The 16,006-nt window shown below is 40.6% G+C and overlaps 1 protein-coding gene across 2 annotated transcripts in view; it reads left to right on the top strand.

The window, feature by feature from the left end:
• ARID1B (AT-rich interaction domain 1B) overlaps positions 1–16,006 on the top strand; it is a 584,054-nt gene that overhangs the window by 187,492 nt on the left and 380,556 nt on the right. For both annotated transcript variants that reach the window (XM_082250153.1, XM_082250154.1), the window contains exon 4: positions 11,918–12,028. In XM_082250153.1, coding sequence (XP_082106279.1) covers positions 11,918–12,028 — 111 coding nt within the window. The remainder of the gene's footprint in view (positions 1–11,917; positions 12,029–16,006) is intronic.

The raw sequence follows: 16,006 nt of genomic DNA, 5'->3' as shown, positions 1-16,006 counted from the left end.
ACAGCTGCAGTCCTTGTTAGGAATGCTGAACTTTGCTATAAGGATTGTCCCTCAGGGGCATTTCTTCATTTCTTGCCTCCTGTTCTTCCTTTCCCATGCACAGGACCCCAATCAAATCATCAGGCTAGACCAGGCAGCTGCTGCAGATCTAGTAATGTGGGACAACTTCCTTCAGAACTGGAACGGCGTATCCATGTTCATCCCAGCAGCTTCAGCCTCCTCACCTCCTATAGTAACAGATGCAGTAGCCTCCACAGGCTTCGCTCAATTTTTGGCACCCATTGGTTTGCAGGTCCATGGCCGCAGGAAATTCTCCTGGTCCCCGGGTTCAGCCAGACGTCCTCATTGTTCGAGCTTAACCCTATTGTCGCAGCAGCTCAGGTCTGGGGACACACCTGGGCGGGGCAGACCGTGGTCTTCTCCACTGACAACTTAGCCACGGCTGAGATTGTCAACAAAGGCAGGTCCAAGTGCCTAACCATTGTGTCCTTCCTACGCAGGCTGGTTCATATATCCCTTAACTGCAATTTTAATGTGCACTGTACCTACAAACCTAGCAAGTGCAATCTCGCAGCAGACGCACTGTCCCGGAGCCAACCCAACCTCATTTCCTATCCCACCTTGGTCGCAGCTAACGATGGGCTAAAAGACCACCTTCACAACACTACGCTGCAAATAAACTGGTCCCTGTCACCCAACACATTGAAGGACTACCGCACCGCCTGGATTGCCTATGGTTAATTCCTAGCCACATGCCCTGGGACGGGCACAGGTCACATTAAGCACGTCCTTGTCTTTGTGTTTTACTGCCACACTCATCTGAGCCTGTCCCACAACACTGTCCGACTGTACCTAGCTGACACCTAGCTGGCATCTAGCATTTCCTCTCCCTGCAAGCCCCTGGGAAACCCTCGCTGTTCGCGACCCATGCAGGCCAAAGCATTGCTGTGTGACATCCAGAAACATCAGCTCATAGCCAGTAGCAAACAATTGCCCTTATCAAGTTCCATACTTCGGGACATGTCAGCCATCCTGTCACAGTCCTCGTTTGGGTTGCTCCCAAGCCTGATCATCCAAGCAACTATCTACCTGGCCTTCTACGGCTTCCTATGACCCAGTGAGTTCACTTACAGTGACCCTGGTTGCCAGGTACTATGCAGGTGCCATCTTTCCCACCTTCAAGACCATTTTGTCCTACATCTGGCAGTGTCCAAAACTCATCAGTTCAGCATTGGGGTCAACATCAAATTCTTCCAGACCCACAATGATAGCTGTCCAGTAGCGGTTCTGGACCAGTTATCACACCTGCAGAGCTAGTCTAGCTACAGCCAATTGTTGCCTTTTCCTTCCAGCCCACTAACAGCTAGCCAGTTTATCAGATACTGTATGTTCGCATCCTCCTGGCTAATCTAAGCCTCAACCCTAACCAGTTTTCCAGGCACTCCTTCCAGATCGGAGCGGCCTTGACTGCCTCCCGGCATGGTGTTCCGGATCATGTCATCACAAGATTAGGCAGATGGAAATCTGCCTGCTTTAACTGGTACATTCCGAATCCCGGGGAATGTCGCAAGCCTTAACCAAGCTTGCCCAATAAATGTCATGCATACCAAAAAAACAGCTTTCCCTATTCTGGTGTTTTTGCCCCCTTTTTGGTGTACTCACCAGCTGACCAGGGCACACCTCAGGTCTATGTTATGTTGTGTGTCTTGTAGCGTCTTTATGTGGTTTCATGTCTACCTCGGTTGAAGGGCTCTGGCCCATAAATTAGAAGGCCAGTATGGTGGGCTGAATTTGAGAGGAGCCCCGGGGGGGGGGGGGTGTATTTAAGCAGCCCACTCGCCTGTGTTCCTTGTTGGTTCCAGTGTACGATACCCTCCCATCCCCTTTTACAGGGCACTTCCTTCACATCCCTCTTCTACAATCAAACATTACTTATTTTGGGTATTCTCCTTTTTGTTGTACTGTCCAGCTGACTAGGGCACACCTCAGGTCTATGTTATGTTGTGAGTCTTGTGGCATCTTTATGTGGTTTCATGTCTACCTTGGTTCGAGGGCTCCGACCCATAAATTAGAAGGCCAGTATGTTGGCCTGAATTTGAGAGGTGCCCAAGGTAGCGGGGGTATTTAAGCAGCCCACTGTGTTCCTTGTCGGTTCCAGTGTACGATACCCTCCCTCCCATTCCCTTTACAGGGCACTTCCTTCACATCCCTCTTCTACAATCAAACATTACTTATTTTGGGTACTCTCCTTTTTGTTGTACTGTCCAGCTGACCAGGGCACACATCAGGTCTATGTTATGTTGTGAGTCTTGTGGAGTCTTTATGTGGTTTCACATCTATCTCGGTTGGAGGGCGCCAATATATAGGAGGGATATATAATATTTTCTCAGTTTATTAGTAAACATTTGATAGGATAGCTGTTTGAAGATACAGGTCATCAAACACCAATGCTTTTTATGGTTTTTATGCTACAGAAACAAATCTCTCTGTTGCAGATACTGTTTAATCCATAAAAAAGTATTTTGGTTGTCTTGGACCAAAACAATAGATAATTAATGTTCTTATAACAATACCTGGATGAAAAGCACAGAACAAACATATGAACAAACAATTCTGTGGTTTTATTAATTATTTACTCAATCCATTTCAAAAAGTGGAAAATCGTTTTCAAAAGTCTGGACTGCATGTAAAAACATAAAATAATGCTATTTGTTAATTGGTTGTAAGCTAGCAGCCTAATAAAATGTTTTGACACGTATAAAGGAAAGCAAAGGTTAATAAAATAAATCTTAGTGTGACTCCAATTTTAGCTCTGTATTTTTATGTCCTCGTCTGTTATTATTTGTTCTAATTTTCAGCCAAGTCAGGGTTTCCCTTAGTATTACATGCCAAAGTATCTTTCCTTGAAATCATGCCAATAGCCATAGGGTGTATGGACGTAGCTTTGAGAGTAATCTCAACACGTGCTTTTAATGTCAGAAAAGAATACATCTGTGTGTTTGATTTACAGCTTCCCAAATCCTAGAGTAGGAGGAAGGTGTTATGGTTGATTTCATTGATCAAAGAGTAGGGAGTTCTACAGCTTGTGTGTTGCATACTGCAATCAATGGTTCCTCTGTGAGTTTAATATTATTCAGTCGCAGGAGTTATTTTTTTTTTTTTTTTTATCTTTGCATGTGTTTGCAGTCTATGCTGAGAATGAAGAGTCTTTTAAATGAAGGCGTATTTTTGTTATTGCTTTTTTTTTTTTTTCTTTAGCTGGTTGTATTTTACTTATTTGATGCATGTGTTTTGTAGTGCTTGTGCTATCAAATGTCTTGATGGTACTGAGTTTTTTTCCTCTAATAGTACCCTAATAATATATTGAAATGCATTTTAACAATGCAGATTTAGAAAACAAGTTGTTCCTTGGGTCTAAGGGGTCAGTTTACACCAGGCTTCATTGTGGTGACATACTGCAAACCATTTATTTTAAAGGGACCCAAGCATCGGTGAAATCATTCCTGCATTAGTCTTTTCACTGCAGTGCACCATTCAGCACAACATTTGTTGTGGTGCGCTATAACACAAGTGTGCATTTTCAATGCATTGGGGCACCATTCAAAATGTTCATTACACTTTAAGCTTGATAAAAGTAATACTCTTTTATTAATGGAATATGTGTAAAGAGTAAAGCAGTAAAATAGGCCTTCTATTTTCATGTAAGGCCTGCATCTGTTTATTTTTGCAGTTCTTTCATACCTTTTATGCTGGCCAAACCCTCAGTAGTTTGGTGAATTTTTTGCCTCTCAATCCTCCTTCAACCCCAGTTCTTTATTAGAGATGTTAGAGATCAAAAAAGAGGTAAAAATCAATCTGAAGCACTGCAATTCCACCCAAAACTTGAAACGCTTTTTAGTATAATAAATTATTTTAAATATTTTACATTTAGAAAGCGCATAGTGTAAGACAATATAATCCCATATATCATAACCTTAGCAGAACAAGAATATAACAATCCTTCAGAACAGTTCCTACAAACTAAAAATAAAATCAATATGAATATGCACTACTACTTGTTCATCAAAAACATCTATATTGTGGTAAACAGTGTTTCCTATGGACAAAAGAACTGCCCAAAAAAAAAAAAAAATACATAATGAGAAAAATAATACCACACACAACTAACTATCTGGGGGCTCTTTCCTGACCAAAGAATAACCCTCTTAACTGACATTTTAAGTCAAATCCTAGCTACAAAATAGAAACTATTTATAAAAAGGCCTTAGGATGTCCGAGCTCAAGAACTCAAGTAGACCACACTACCATGTACTTGCTACCATATACTTGCATGCAAGATTGCATTATTGAATATGTGCCATTAATTCCTCCATTCTCCTTAGATGATTCAGTTCAACTACCCACTCCTTCATAGAGAGAGTGACCTGAGTATTCCAATGTCTAGATAGAAGTATTCACTCTGTAAAAAGGAAGAAGTGAAGCTTTCCCTTTTTAAATGCCCCTTTGGATTCTGGATAAATAGAAAGTAAAGCTATTTCCGGAGACTTCTGAAATGGAATGCCAGTAACAAGGGAGCAAATGTGAAACACAGACTCACAAAATGGTTTAACTGAAAACGTTTTAGGTTAACGTTTACTCCAATTTTTGGCTGTGCACTTTTGGTTGTGCCCTGAAACCAACAAAGATGTCAAGTACACTGGCTATTAACAATTTTAGGCCAACTTGTAGGCAACATTTTTTTGTCAAAACTGTATACCAATCAAAAAAATTTTTGGGCAAGTTATCTTGATTTGTTTAGTCGTTTTTTTTTTTTCAGATTGGGCACATTGAAAAAGGTTAAAGTGGGTGAAATGTAAAGAACTTGCATTTGTTACAAATGAAGAGTGTAAGGCTTCATGTACATGTATGTTTTTTTTGGACGTTTAAAACGTCCGTTGTGTCGCGTTTGCACCCGCGTTTAGCGGGCGTTTTGCGGGCATTTGCGTTTAAAACCGTCCCTAGAGGTAAAAAAATCATTCCCCTTTTAAAATGGAAAAACGCGAGCGCTGAACGCGGGTCATCATGTTCGGTCGCGTTTTTGTGTTTGAAACACCGGGAAACACACGTTCAAACGCAAATAATTGCTTTCCAAAAACGTCCCAGAACTCAACTGCCTGCAAATGACTGTAAATGACCCTGTGTACATGGACAGATAAGATAACATAGAGGTGGGTTCAGGGGCTTCTGAAAAAAATGCCCAACTGCTCCTAAACGGCCGTTTACAAGTTGCAGTGTACATGGACCCTTAGTGTATTGTTATGATTTATTGGTGATAAAACAGAGTCCTACATAGATAAATATCATTGGTTACTTTTTTACACTACATTGTGCTCAATAGAATGGCCATAGGGTTGTGATACGTTCCTTTCCACTTTAGGTGCTGCTGGTTGCATGTTGTTTTTTTTTTTTTTTCCTCTTTAGCTTGCGCATTCCCTGCGCTCTCCCAATACATTCTCTGTTTTTCTTACTTCTGGTGATTTTAGAGAACTGAAGTTAGCATGATTTGAGGCCTGCTGACAGTGTGGTGGGCTGGGTAAATATTCAGTTTGGAGACCATGTTTAGCATAGCATATTACTTTCCTAACATAAGCACCTCTTTGCAATCTGCTGTGAGTGGATTGCATGATTTATAGAGACTTTTAAAATCAAAAGATCATAATTTACAATTCGAACAGACACTAGTGTTACTAAGAACAAAACAATTTAATACAGGCTTTCACTCTCATGTAATATGTGATAAAAAAATATATACTGCATACATGGATCCATTCTCTAAAGCGTACCTGTGGGCTAATTTTCTGGGTTTTTTTTTTTCTTTTTGCACCTTAATATAAATAGCAGGCAACCCAAAAAGTATTCTGCATACATAGATTCATTCTCTAAAGCGTACCTGTGGGTAATTTTCTGTGTTTTTATTTTTTCCATCTTTCTATAAATTTGCAGGCAACCCAAAAACACAACCAGCTTCTTGAGTGTTGGCTCTAGCAGTTTTATACTTGCACCCATGCTTTTGGGTATGCAGGGGTGCCATACAGGGATTAGATGAGTGGTTCTCAACCACGGTTTACGTGGAATGCTAGGGTTCCTCCAGAGGTTGCTAGGGGTACCTTGAGCAATGAGCAATTTCTGCATTGATCTTTTTAGCTATCTGGAAAAAGCTAATTCTTCCCAGTGTCCACAAGTGTAAGGAGCATTCATCCCACTGACCTTTACACTAATGTATCATGAGTTGTAAATATAGTCATTTTTAACAGGGGTTCCCTGAGACCTGAAAATTATTTCAAGGGTTCCTCTGTGTTGGAAAGGTTGAGAGAGGCTGGATTAGATGTATTATGCAGGCACATGGAAATATCCGGTATTCCTAGTAACAAAAACACCTGGGAGTACATCACAGTTGTTCTAGGAATATCCTGGAGAACCCCTTTTATTTTGGTACCCCCGATCCAAAGCTGCGAACAAAAAACTGTTATAGACAAAGCTGTACCTTTTACCAAATGCAAATGAGGATCCAACTTTGTCAGAAAGGTTATGCAGTTTTGGATCCATCATAAAAAGTAGCGTATAACAATAGAGAAATCCGTGCTGTGGCATTAAAAAAACTGATTGTGTGGCAGCTCTCACATCCAGGTAGTATGGTTAACCCAAATCAAATAAAAGAAACAAATATTGTGTAGGGCCACTTTAAGAAATTCTCAATAGTGCAATTTAAATAAACTAGTGTACTAAAAAATGTGAGTGTTGACTCTATGGCCCCTTTCACATAAGGGAGTCCGTCGGCGGACTCCGTTTATCTCAGCGGGGGATCGATCCGCTGATCCCCCGCTGAGCAGGCGGATGACAGCTGTGTCTCCGCGCTGTGTGCAGAGACAGAGCTGTCAGGTCCCCGCTGTTCTCTATGGGGAAATCAGATGGGAACGGACCGCCTGTCTGTTCTCATCCGATCCCATCCGATCCAATCCGCTGGACGGATGGAAAATAGGGTTTCCATTCGTCCAGATTTGATGGATCAGATCGGATGTCAGAGGACATATCTCCGCTGACATGCGATGCCCCATAGAGATGCATGGGGCATCCGTTCAGATCTGCCTGCAAAACTGACAGGCGGATCTGAACGGCCTATAGGAAGATGGTGGTTGGCCTCTGGGCACACTTACAGAAGAACATTTTGCACGTGAGAAGATGTTTTTCTTTGTTTGGTTTACTTCATCACCTTGGACTATATACAGCTAATTGGAACTTTGTTTCTTCATCAGTTTGACTTTATATGTTGATATTTTTTGTAAACTAGATTGTCATTTGCACTATTGAGAATTCCCTAAAGTGGTGCTACACAATATTTGATTTTTATTTTTAAAAAATAGTATAATTCTGGAATGGCTGTGATGTACCCCAAGATCTATTTGGACTGAAATTGCGGCCCCTATGCACAGGTTGGAACCCTTGGTCACCTGATGAGCTGCTTATGATTACTAGCAGCACATGTTACTTGACCAAATTGTTTGTATTGCTATTCATAGTAATAACAGTAACAGAAAAAAAAAACTCATACAAGTTTGTTTTAAAACTGAACTTGCAGAAAATCGCTATGTAAACAGTCGATGATACGTGAACTGCCTTTTTTTTTTTTTTTTTGCTCAAGATTTGTAATTGTGTCCAGACACTTTTGTGATTTATGCGCTGCTGCAGACAGCACAGCATGGAGGGTGACACCACATTATCTGTTACAGTTGGGCAATATGGTAGAATCACCTTGCCAGCTGCAGCCTTATTGGGCAATAAAAGAGGAGGGACACAAGTCATGACCTCGGCTCACTCTTCTCTCTCATCCTGTCTGCGTGTTCCCTATCAGCACATGGGCATGCTTCAATGCCTAGCACCCTTTTGTGGGATGATATCTGGACAGTCTGGTATTTATGGAAAGTGTAGGTAAAATAATTTAAATATTTGTAGAAGTAAAGTACTGCATTTCAGTATCTGCCTTGGAATCCAGCTTTAAAGTGGTAGAAAACTCATAATTGTTAAAATCTGCTGACGGGCAGGCTTTTTATACCAGAAGAGGCCCTAGAGGTCTCTTCTGCCATTCATGTCCCCTCTGCCTGTCAGTGGATAATATGATCTGAACCGTGCAGGTGCAGTTCAGACCACATTTGTGGCCCACTCTGTGAGCCACAGCGATGTGACTCCCGCGCGCACATGCATGGAAGTGACATCACATTGGCCCAGCCAATTAAGCGCCTGAAGATGCGAAACCCGGGAAGAGGATCGGGAGAAGATGGAAGCATCGGGGACTGGGGAGAGCCCTGAGAGCTCTTCGCTGGAGGGCTCCATTTGTAGGTAAGTTTGTCATAATGTACTAGTATGTGGTGCATACTAGTACATTATGGCTTAAACATGCAAGGGGCGCACATTTATTTTAATTTGTAAAAGAGACTTTACTACCGCTTTAAGGCACGGAAATTGTAAAATTGAGCAAATGTCTGTCAAACGTGTTTGCAGTATACTGTACATGGTGTCACAATTAAGTACAACCTGCATTTTTAACACATTTTGCCGAATGTCTCACTCAAAGTACTTGTAGTCCTATCCTTTTTAATGAATCAGGACATTAATACTAAATATATTCACACGAGTTTTTTTGGTTGTGTATTCCTGATCTGTATTGCTGTGTTCGAATTGCTTTTGTCTTGTAGATTTTTTTTTTGTTAGCCATCATTTGTGAAAGAACTTCATGTTGCTGTATGTATTTAGTTAAAGTTATATTATATACAGCTTTCATTAACTACATTTAGCTATGCAGAATGTGTGCTTATGCGGTAAGCGGGCCTTACAAAAACAGGCCAACTGTCAATGTATTACAAGCTACAGCATATGCAAGAAGCAGATACTTAAAGGGTAATTCCACTTTCATGGGGAAAAAAATAGCAAACAAAGAAAAAATTATATAGCGTATACAATTGCGATACAAGCCATATTGTATTTTAATGTTGTTAAAAATGACCTTTCCTTTTCAATCTGCAGCCGCTGTAATTTTCTGAAAATGCAATGCAATATGGCTACCTGGAGTTTTTCTGTACACAGAATGTGTACTGACCACACCCCAGAAACATAATTTACTGCTTGTGTGATTGGCTCATTAATTTTCCCAGAAATCTGCACTAAGATACAAGTCAGATTTCAGGCATCTCCTGCAACAAAAATTAAATTTTTAGTGAGATTCTCCCAATAGGAACACGTCTAAAGGGATGCAGGCCCAGCAGATTTCCTCAGTAGTGCTCTGCAGCTGCACAGCTGATTGATCATTTTGAAACCACTCCCATTAGACCCATTCTTGCACAGAGGCAAGAGGCAAAGAGGAACAAACAGGGATTTCCTCAGAATAACAAAAGGTAGGAATCTGCAACAAAGGTTGTTATAATCCTTGCAATGTACATAGATCGCCCAGAGGGGAATGTTTTTTTTTCTCAACTAAAGTGGAGCTACGCTTTAAGCCAGTTTAAATGGTGCCCTCTGTTTTTTTTTCAGGGGGAGTCTTGGCAAAATTTCTAAAACTTGCTCAAAAATTCTATGCAAGCCAGTGGGTGACTCAAGCCTGCCTTTTTGTTACACAAAGCCACAGGTTTTCATTGTGCACCATTACAACCTTCTAGCCATTGGTATACATACAACCAATTACATTGGCTGTTATTTGCCATCCTTGTTTGCCTCTTCCCTGCCCCTCTCCGTCAGCACCGGGGTCAGATTTGTTAGGTGAGAGAGGGAAACTGAGGGAGAAGAAAAACATTGGAATACTAGTCAGTACCAGTGTGCAAAGGTATATTGCTTTAGAAGAATAAATCGCCTCTAATATTTGGCGTCCTACGTGTGGCTTGTATGTGTGGATGCTGCTGCGTTATGTAAAACTATTAGTTTAGTTTTCACATTTTAGAATAAGTGCCTCGAGGTTGTATGACATTTTAAAGGGTGCCTTGACTGAAAAGGAAGAGAGCTTGCTATAATATTTAATGTGAAATAAAAAAAAAAATGGCAGTATACATGTGAACCCAAGGTCTTCCTCTCATCATTTTGGGATTCATGATGACCTATTCTTCAAAGGTTCACCAAAATGTATACTGCTCTATAGAATAGATTTTTCTTTGATATATATTCTGTATACTTTGAAATTCTATTCTGATACAAGAGTGAACAGCAGAAATGTTTCTCAACCGTGTATACTTGTGTGGGTGTGCTGATTAACCTTCGTTATTTATTTGTGCTATTGGGTCTGAGATGAGACTGCTATTAATTAAAGCACCCATAGCTTGACTTCACATCTATTGCCGTGTTTACCGTATAGCCTAGTGTGCAGTTTCCATATATAACTAGATGAATTAAATATCACCATGGAGTGCTGTGTGTTTGCTTATGCCACTACATGTAAATTAGCCAGCTGGTTGTTAGCTGGTGGCAGGTTATTTACTATCGTCAAACCAGAATGGTTTTACCCTTCCCCCTTAATGTAATGACAATAAGTGAGAAGTCCTGCCACTCTTTTTTGACATAACTGAATGATTCCATCTGCTTCATCTAGGCAAACAAAATTAATTGTGTATCGTATTTTTATTATATTGTAAAAAATGCATGTGTTTATGGATACTACAGGGAAGTAATGGAAGGTATCAAAATTATTCATTAAACGGGGTTGTGTGACTGATGCTTTCCCCTTTTCACCATCTCAGCACTTTTATGTATTAAATTGGCCATGCTATTTTCCTCCTACAAACTGATCTTTGTCTGTTGAGGTCTTGATGTTGACTGGTTGTATGGAGTTCATGCTTGCTTGTATGAAGGGTTCAGTTAAAATGGGTATTTGTGGGTCTCAGATTGAGAATACTTTATTAATCGCAAAGGGTTATTACTAAGATACGGTTACATTCAACGAATACGACACGGAAATCACAAAACCTGTACACAACAATAAAATTACCAATACCAACAGTACCAAAAAAAAAAGCTAAATTAATACTCTACTGTAATTAACCATACCATTCTGTTAAAATACTACATATAATATATAACACAGATGGAAAGTACCTAAAGGTTTTGCCAAATTTTATGGGCCATGTTGTTTTTTTCTTTGCTATACATGTGATCGAGATCAGCTTTAGGCTCCTTTCACACAGTGTGTCTGTCAAACGGACTCCGCTTTTCTCAGCGGGGGATCGAGCCACCGATCCCCCGCTGAGCAGGAGAATGACAGCTGTTCTCTGCGCTGTGTGCGGAGACACAGCTGTCACAGCCCCATAGATCTCTATGGGGGAATCGGATGGGAACGGACCGTCGGTCCGTTCTCATCCGATCCGCTGAACGGATGGAAAATAGGGTTTCCATCCGTCCAGATTTGACGGATCGGATCGGGTGTCAGCGGACATGTCTCCGATGACATCCGATGCCCCATAGAGATGCATGGGGGGACCGTTCAGATCCGCCAAAAAAACAAACAGGCGGATCTGAACCGTCCGCTTGTGTGAAAGGGGCCTAAAGCCCAACTAGTTTTGACTTTTATTGGCCCCCTACTGGTTTTTAAAAAAAAAAAAAAAAAAAACGCTCTATCTAGAATACTTTTTTCAATGCAGATAAATACCTTTTCTTCCAAAATTATTCAACTTGGAAGCCTGGGAGAGTAAATTTCTGTGGAGAGAGCCAGCATAGGAAATTAGATTTTAGTTTTTTGGCACATGCTTTTTTACAGCGTGAATTGCTATGCAATTTTTTTTTTTTACAACCTTTTGTTTATTGTCAATAAATCATATTTTCTGCAAAGGTTTTTTTGGGGATTACCGGATAAAGGCTGGTGGAGCAGCAAACATAATATATGTTTTACCTTTTTTTGTGTGTTTAGGATGTTCCTTCAGAAAGCTATGGAAACCGAACGCAACCTCCTCCAATGGCTCCTGGAAAGACTAACCATGAAGACTTGAATATAATACAAGAGAGGCCATCAAGCTTACCAGTAAGTTTTATTTCTGTTTCAGATTTGTTTTTCAAATGCATTTTTCTTCCCAGAAGCTTTTTGATTCATAAATTGTACAGGCTCAGCGTTTGGTAAGAATGGAATATGGGATTAATGCACAAAATGACATAGTAGAACACATTCAGATGATTCTTTGCCAACCTGGTGGTCTGAGACATTTTCCTGAAAGCAGATCTTGTTTAACAAAAGCGTTGGCCATTACCTTTCCAACAACTGTAATAAGCAGAGTAGAAAGTGATAGTTACTAAGGATAAGGCACCAGCCTGCAGAGCTCTTGCAGTATCGGTTTCTGTGCTAAAAATTCCATTAAATGGATTCCCATTTAACATTTACAATGTGTGTTAAAATTCTCAGTATGAAAAGATAAATCTTCACCGTACTAAGCTTATTAATGAAGGCAGCGGAAATTGCAATGATTGTTTTGTAGCTTGTAGACCATTTCATAAGTTTAGCGCAACCAGAACAATGAATGTTGACCCCACGGAGAGGTTAGTGCTAATAGTATTAGGGGCAAACAGTCATTTTGGAGCAAATATTTTTTACTTTATTGATCCTTTAAACAGTAGTTGTGATTCTAGTTACCAGTGTTTTTTTTTTTTTTAACGACATTATCTAAGGTTGATAACACATATATACAGACGTATACAAAATGTTGTCCACACAAAAAAGTTATGGACTCTGAGGCCCCGTTCACACTGGGGCGATCCGACTTCCCCAGGCGACCACACAGGTCGTGGAGCACTGCTCGCACCGCGACCTCGGAGCGGCCGGCAAGGACTTCATAACATTGAAGTCTATGCAGGTCGCTCCGGGTCGCCCCAAAGAAGCTCCGGACCCTTTTTCTAAGTCGGAGCGACTTGTGTCGCTCCTATTAGAACGGGTCCATAGCTTCTGTATGGCAGGCGACCTAGTGTGAACGGGGGCTGAAACTACTAAAGTTAGACAACCCATTTTATATTAGGGTTGATTACTAAAGGCAAAAAGAATGTTCACAGTTGTTCCAGAACTTAGTAAAAGAGGGAAAGGTCTGCTAACTTTCATCATCCAATCATGTGCAATCAAAAATGCTGTTGTGTTTTTTTTTTTTTTTTTTGCGTGCGTTTGGGTATTCTTTACGAAGTGAACTTTCCCCTCTTTTACTAAGCTCTGTAACAAATTATTTTGGAGAGCGCAACTGCACTTGCAAAGTGCACAGTCTATATGCCTTTAATAAACCCCACTGTTTTTAAAATCATGCATTACCTGCTTCCCTCTACTAGCAATTTGTAAAAGTCAAAACCTTCATAAAAAGAAGAATTTAAAGAATAAGTCAGATTATTTGAAACTACAAGGTGTATCTGCTGCTTGCTTTTCAGACACGGTTATGTTTGCACTGTTTTATGACCAAACTTTTCTCAAAATACCACTTCTGCTCTGTATTCCTCGGGGACAGCATATGACAAAGTTCATATGATGTTAATATGCATTATATAAATACTCAAGAGATTCCTACGGGACCAGTTGCTCCTTGCTTAGTATGAGCATCAATTCCTTGAGGAATATTTAATGGTGATTTAGATCCACTTAGTTGGAATATAGTGGCCGACAATACCAGCCTATTAACATCATATGAACTTTGTCATATGCTATCCATGTGGGAATATTGAGCAATGTGCTCTGAAGCGGTATTCTGAGAAAATTTTGAATTATACTATCGCTTTTTACCATAAACCTTACAAACATAGCTGTGTTAAAAAAATTAAGCAGCACATAACCGGATACACCTTTTTGTTTTAAATAATAGTACATATTCTTTATAACTGGTGTCTATTTTGTGAAGGTTTTGACATTTACAAAGTGTTCTTTTCAGTATTGATGCCCATCATTAATGGAGAGAATAAATAACTTTGAAGACCATATATAATATGACATGCTGTCGTACCTGAGTAGTCCTAACCTTTTTTAATGTGTGGGCAATTAGTCAAAAGTCTTTACATATTTGTGCTGCAATTGTTAGGAGAGTTGGTCACTTATCGCTGTTACATGGTCCCATTACGCTTGTTTTGTCCTCAGCTCAGCGTTCCCATTGCAGCCAGAGGAACCTGTCTGTAACCTACCCCCTGGCTGAACATCCGTTGCTGGAAATTAGACCCAATTCAAGCTGCCACACCTCCACCATTTTGATTGGCTAATAGCAACATTTCCCCGGCCTGTGGATTTGTTGCCAAGCAACAGATTCAGCTTTGGCAGCAATGCCTTCCCTGCTCCCATTGCCTGACAGTGTCTCAGGTAAATGATTTAAACTTTGACACCCTGGGGGCTCAGGGCTTGTGATCGGTCCCTTGCTCTAGAATGTTACTTCATCACAGTGTGTCTACAGTTCTGATCCTTTGCCTGACTCTGGATTACTCTGTCTGCCACCTGTCCTTGCCCTTGCCTGCCTTTGCATTGTGCTATTGTTGTCCGCTTGCCCTTACGTAATCCAAGCCCGCAGAAAACTTCAACAACACTTCCTGTATGCCAACATTTCCAAATGCACCTTAAATGTATCGAAAGTGTCCTTCCAGGATTAGCTTATTTTTTAATATGGCATTGCTATGGATCCCACCAAAGTACAGACCATCACTCATAGTAACTGAAAGCAATCTGATTCCTTCCTAGGCTTTGTAAGCTTTTATAGTAAATGTGTTAAGAACATTTAGATTATTGTGCTCCTTACAGCACTAACCAAAAGGTAAGGTAACCCTGCTCTTTGGCCTCCAAATGCCATCTTGGTCTTTCAAAGAATTAAGACCACATTTGTGCTCGAATTTATTCTATCTACTGCATCTGTGTTCCTACTTTTTCTGGAAAATCTCCAGTTTGGAACTCAACTACAAACTTGAAAATTGTGAACTTTTGACTGTCAAGTGGCCCTTGGAGAAATGGCAGTATTACCTGGAAGGAGCTTGCCGCCCATTTGTGGTCTACACTGACCACAAGAACGTAGAGTATATTGAGACAGTGATGCAGCTTAACTTCAGACAGGCCTGCTGGTTTCTTTTCTTTTTGACATGTTTTGAAGTTTTTAGTTATTGCTAGGACTTTAAGAGTGCCAAAGCAAATGCCCTTTCATTTAGCTTCAAACCTTGTTTCATGGATTCCTCAGAAATCCACAGTATCCTGCCTTCTTCTGAAATCATGACTACTTTACCCTGACCTTTCTAATTTCTATATTTAGCTTAAGGCTCTACCTGAAGGGCATGAAACCAAAATGGCCAGATACCCAGGTATTGCCAATACACTCTTTTTGGTTTCTTGAAACCTATGATGGCCTACCCTCCCCAAGGACATCTTCTCCTATGTCAAAATGCCTCTTACTAAACTTTCCTCCTCCATACTGCTTGCATCCCTAGTAAAATACTAGCTAATGTTGAATCACTCTATGGGTGGACCTATCGGTAACACCTTGACAAAAATCTATTTTTTATATGACTTTTAGAAGATGTCAGGTGGAAAATTGCTTGTCAAACAGCACATGCTTCCAGTCAGATGCCGGCACTGTTTGGGTATTTTGACAGCTGGCAGTGCTGGCTGTCAGAATACAATAGCCCACAGCATGATATTCATTTATCCATGCTGTTAGTGGATCTCAGAGGCTAAGCAACAGAAATGCAAATAAATGGGGCCAGCTGTGGTATACCCCAAAACATTGTCTGGAGCAGAGAAACAACATTTAAGTCATTGTTTTGGACAGCATGTTTTACATTGATTGGTACCAGTCTGTCCTTTTATGTATGCCTACCACCCCCAGACTTAAGAGCAGACTGAGCATTAAAAAAAAAAAAAAAAAAATACTGTCCTGCCATTTTGACATCGATGTCTAGTGGGTGCTTCTCATCTACCACACCCCAATGTTTCTAAGTCAACATGTAGACCTGTCTCTCCTGGAGTGAGCAGCTAGGGCACTGCCACAGGCCCTACAGACCTTGACTATCT

Source organism: Pelophylax lessonae (genome assembly GCF_965119305.1).
Source record: "Pelophylax lessonae genome assembly, chromosome: 3".
Lineage (NCBI taxonomy): Eukaryota > Metazoa > Chordata > Amphibia > Anura > Ranidae > Pelophylax > Pelophylax lessonae.
Note: the sequence above shows the minus strand (reverse complement) of the source record. Positions and strands in the feature narration are given on the sequence as shown.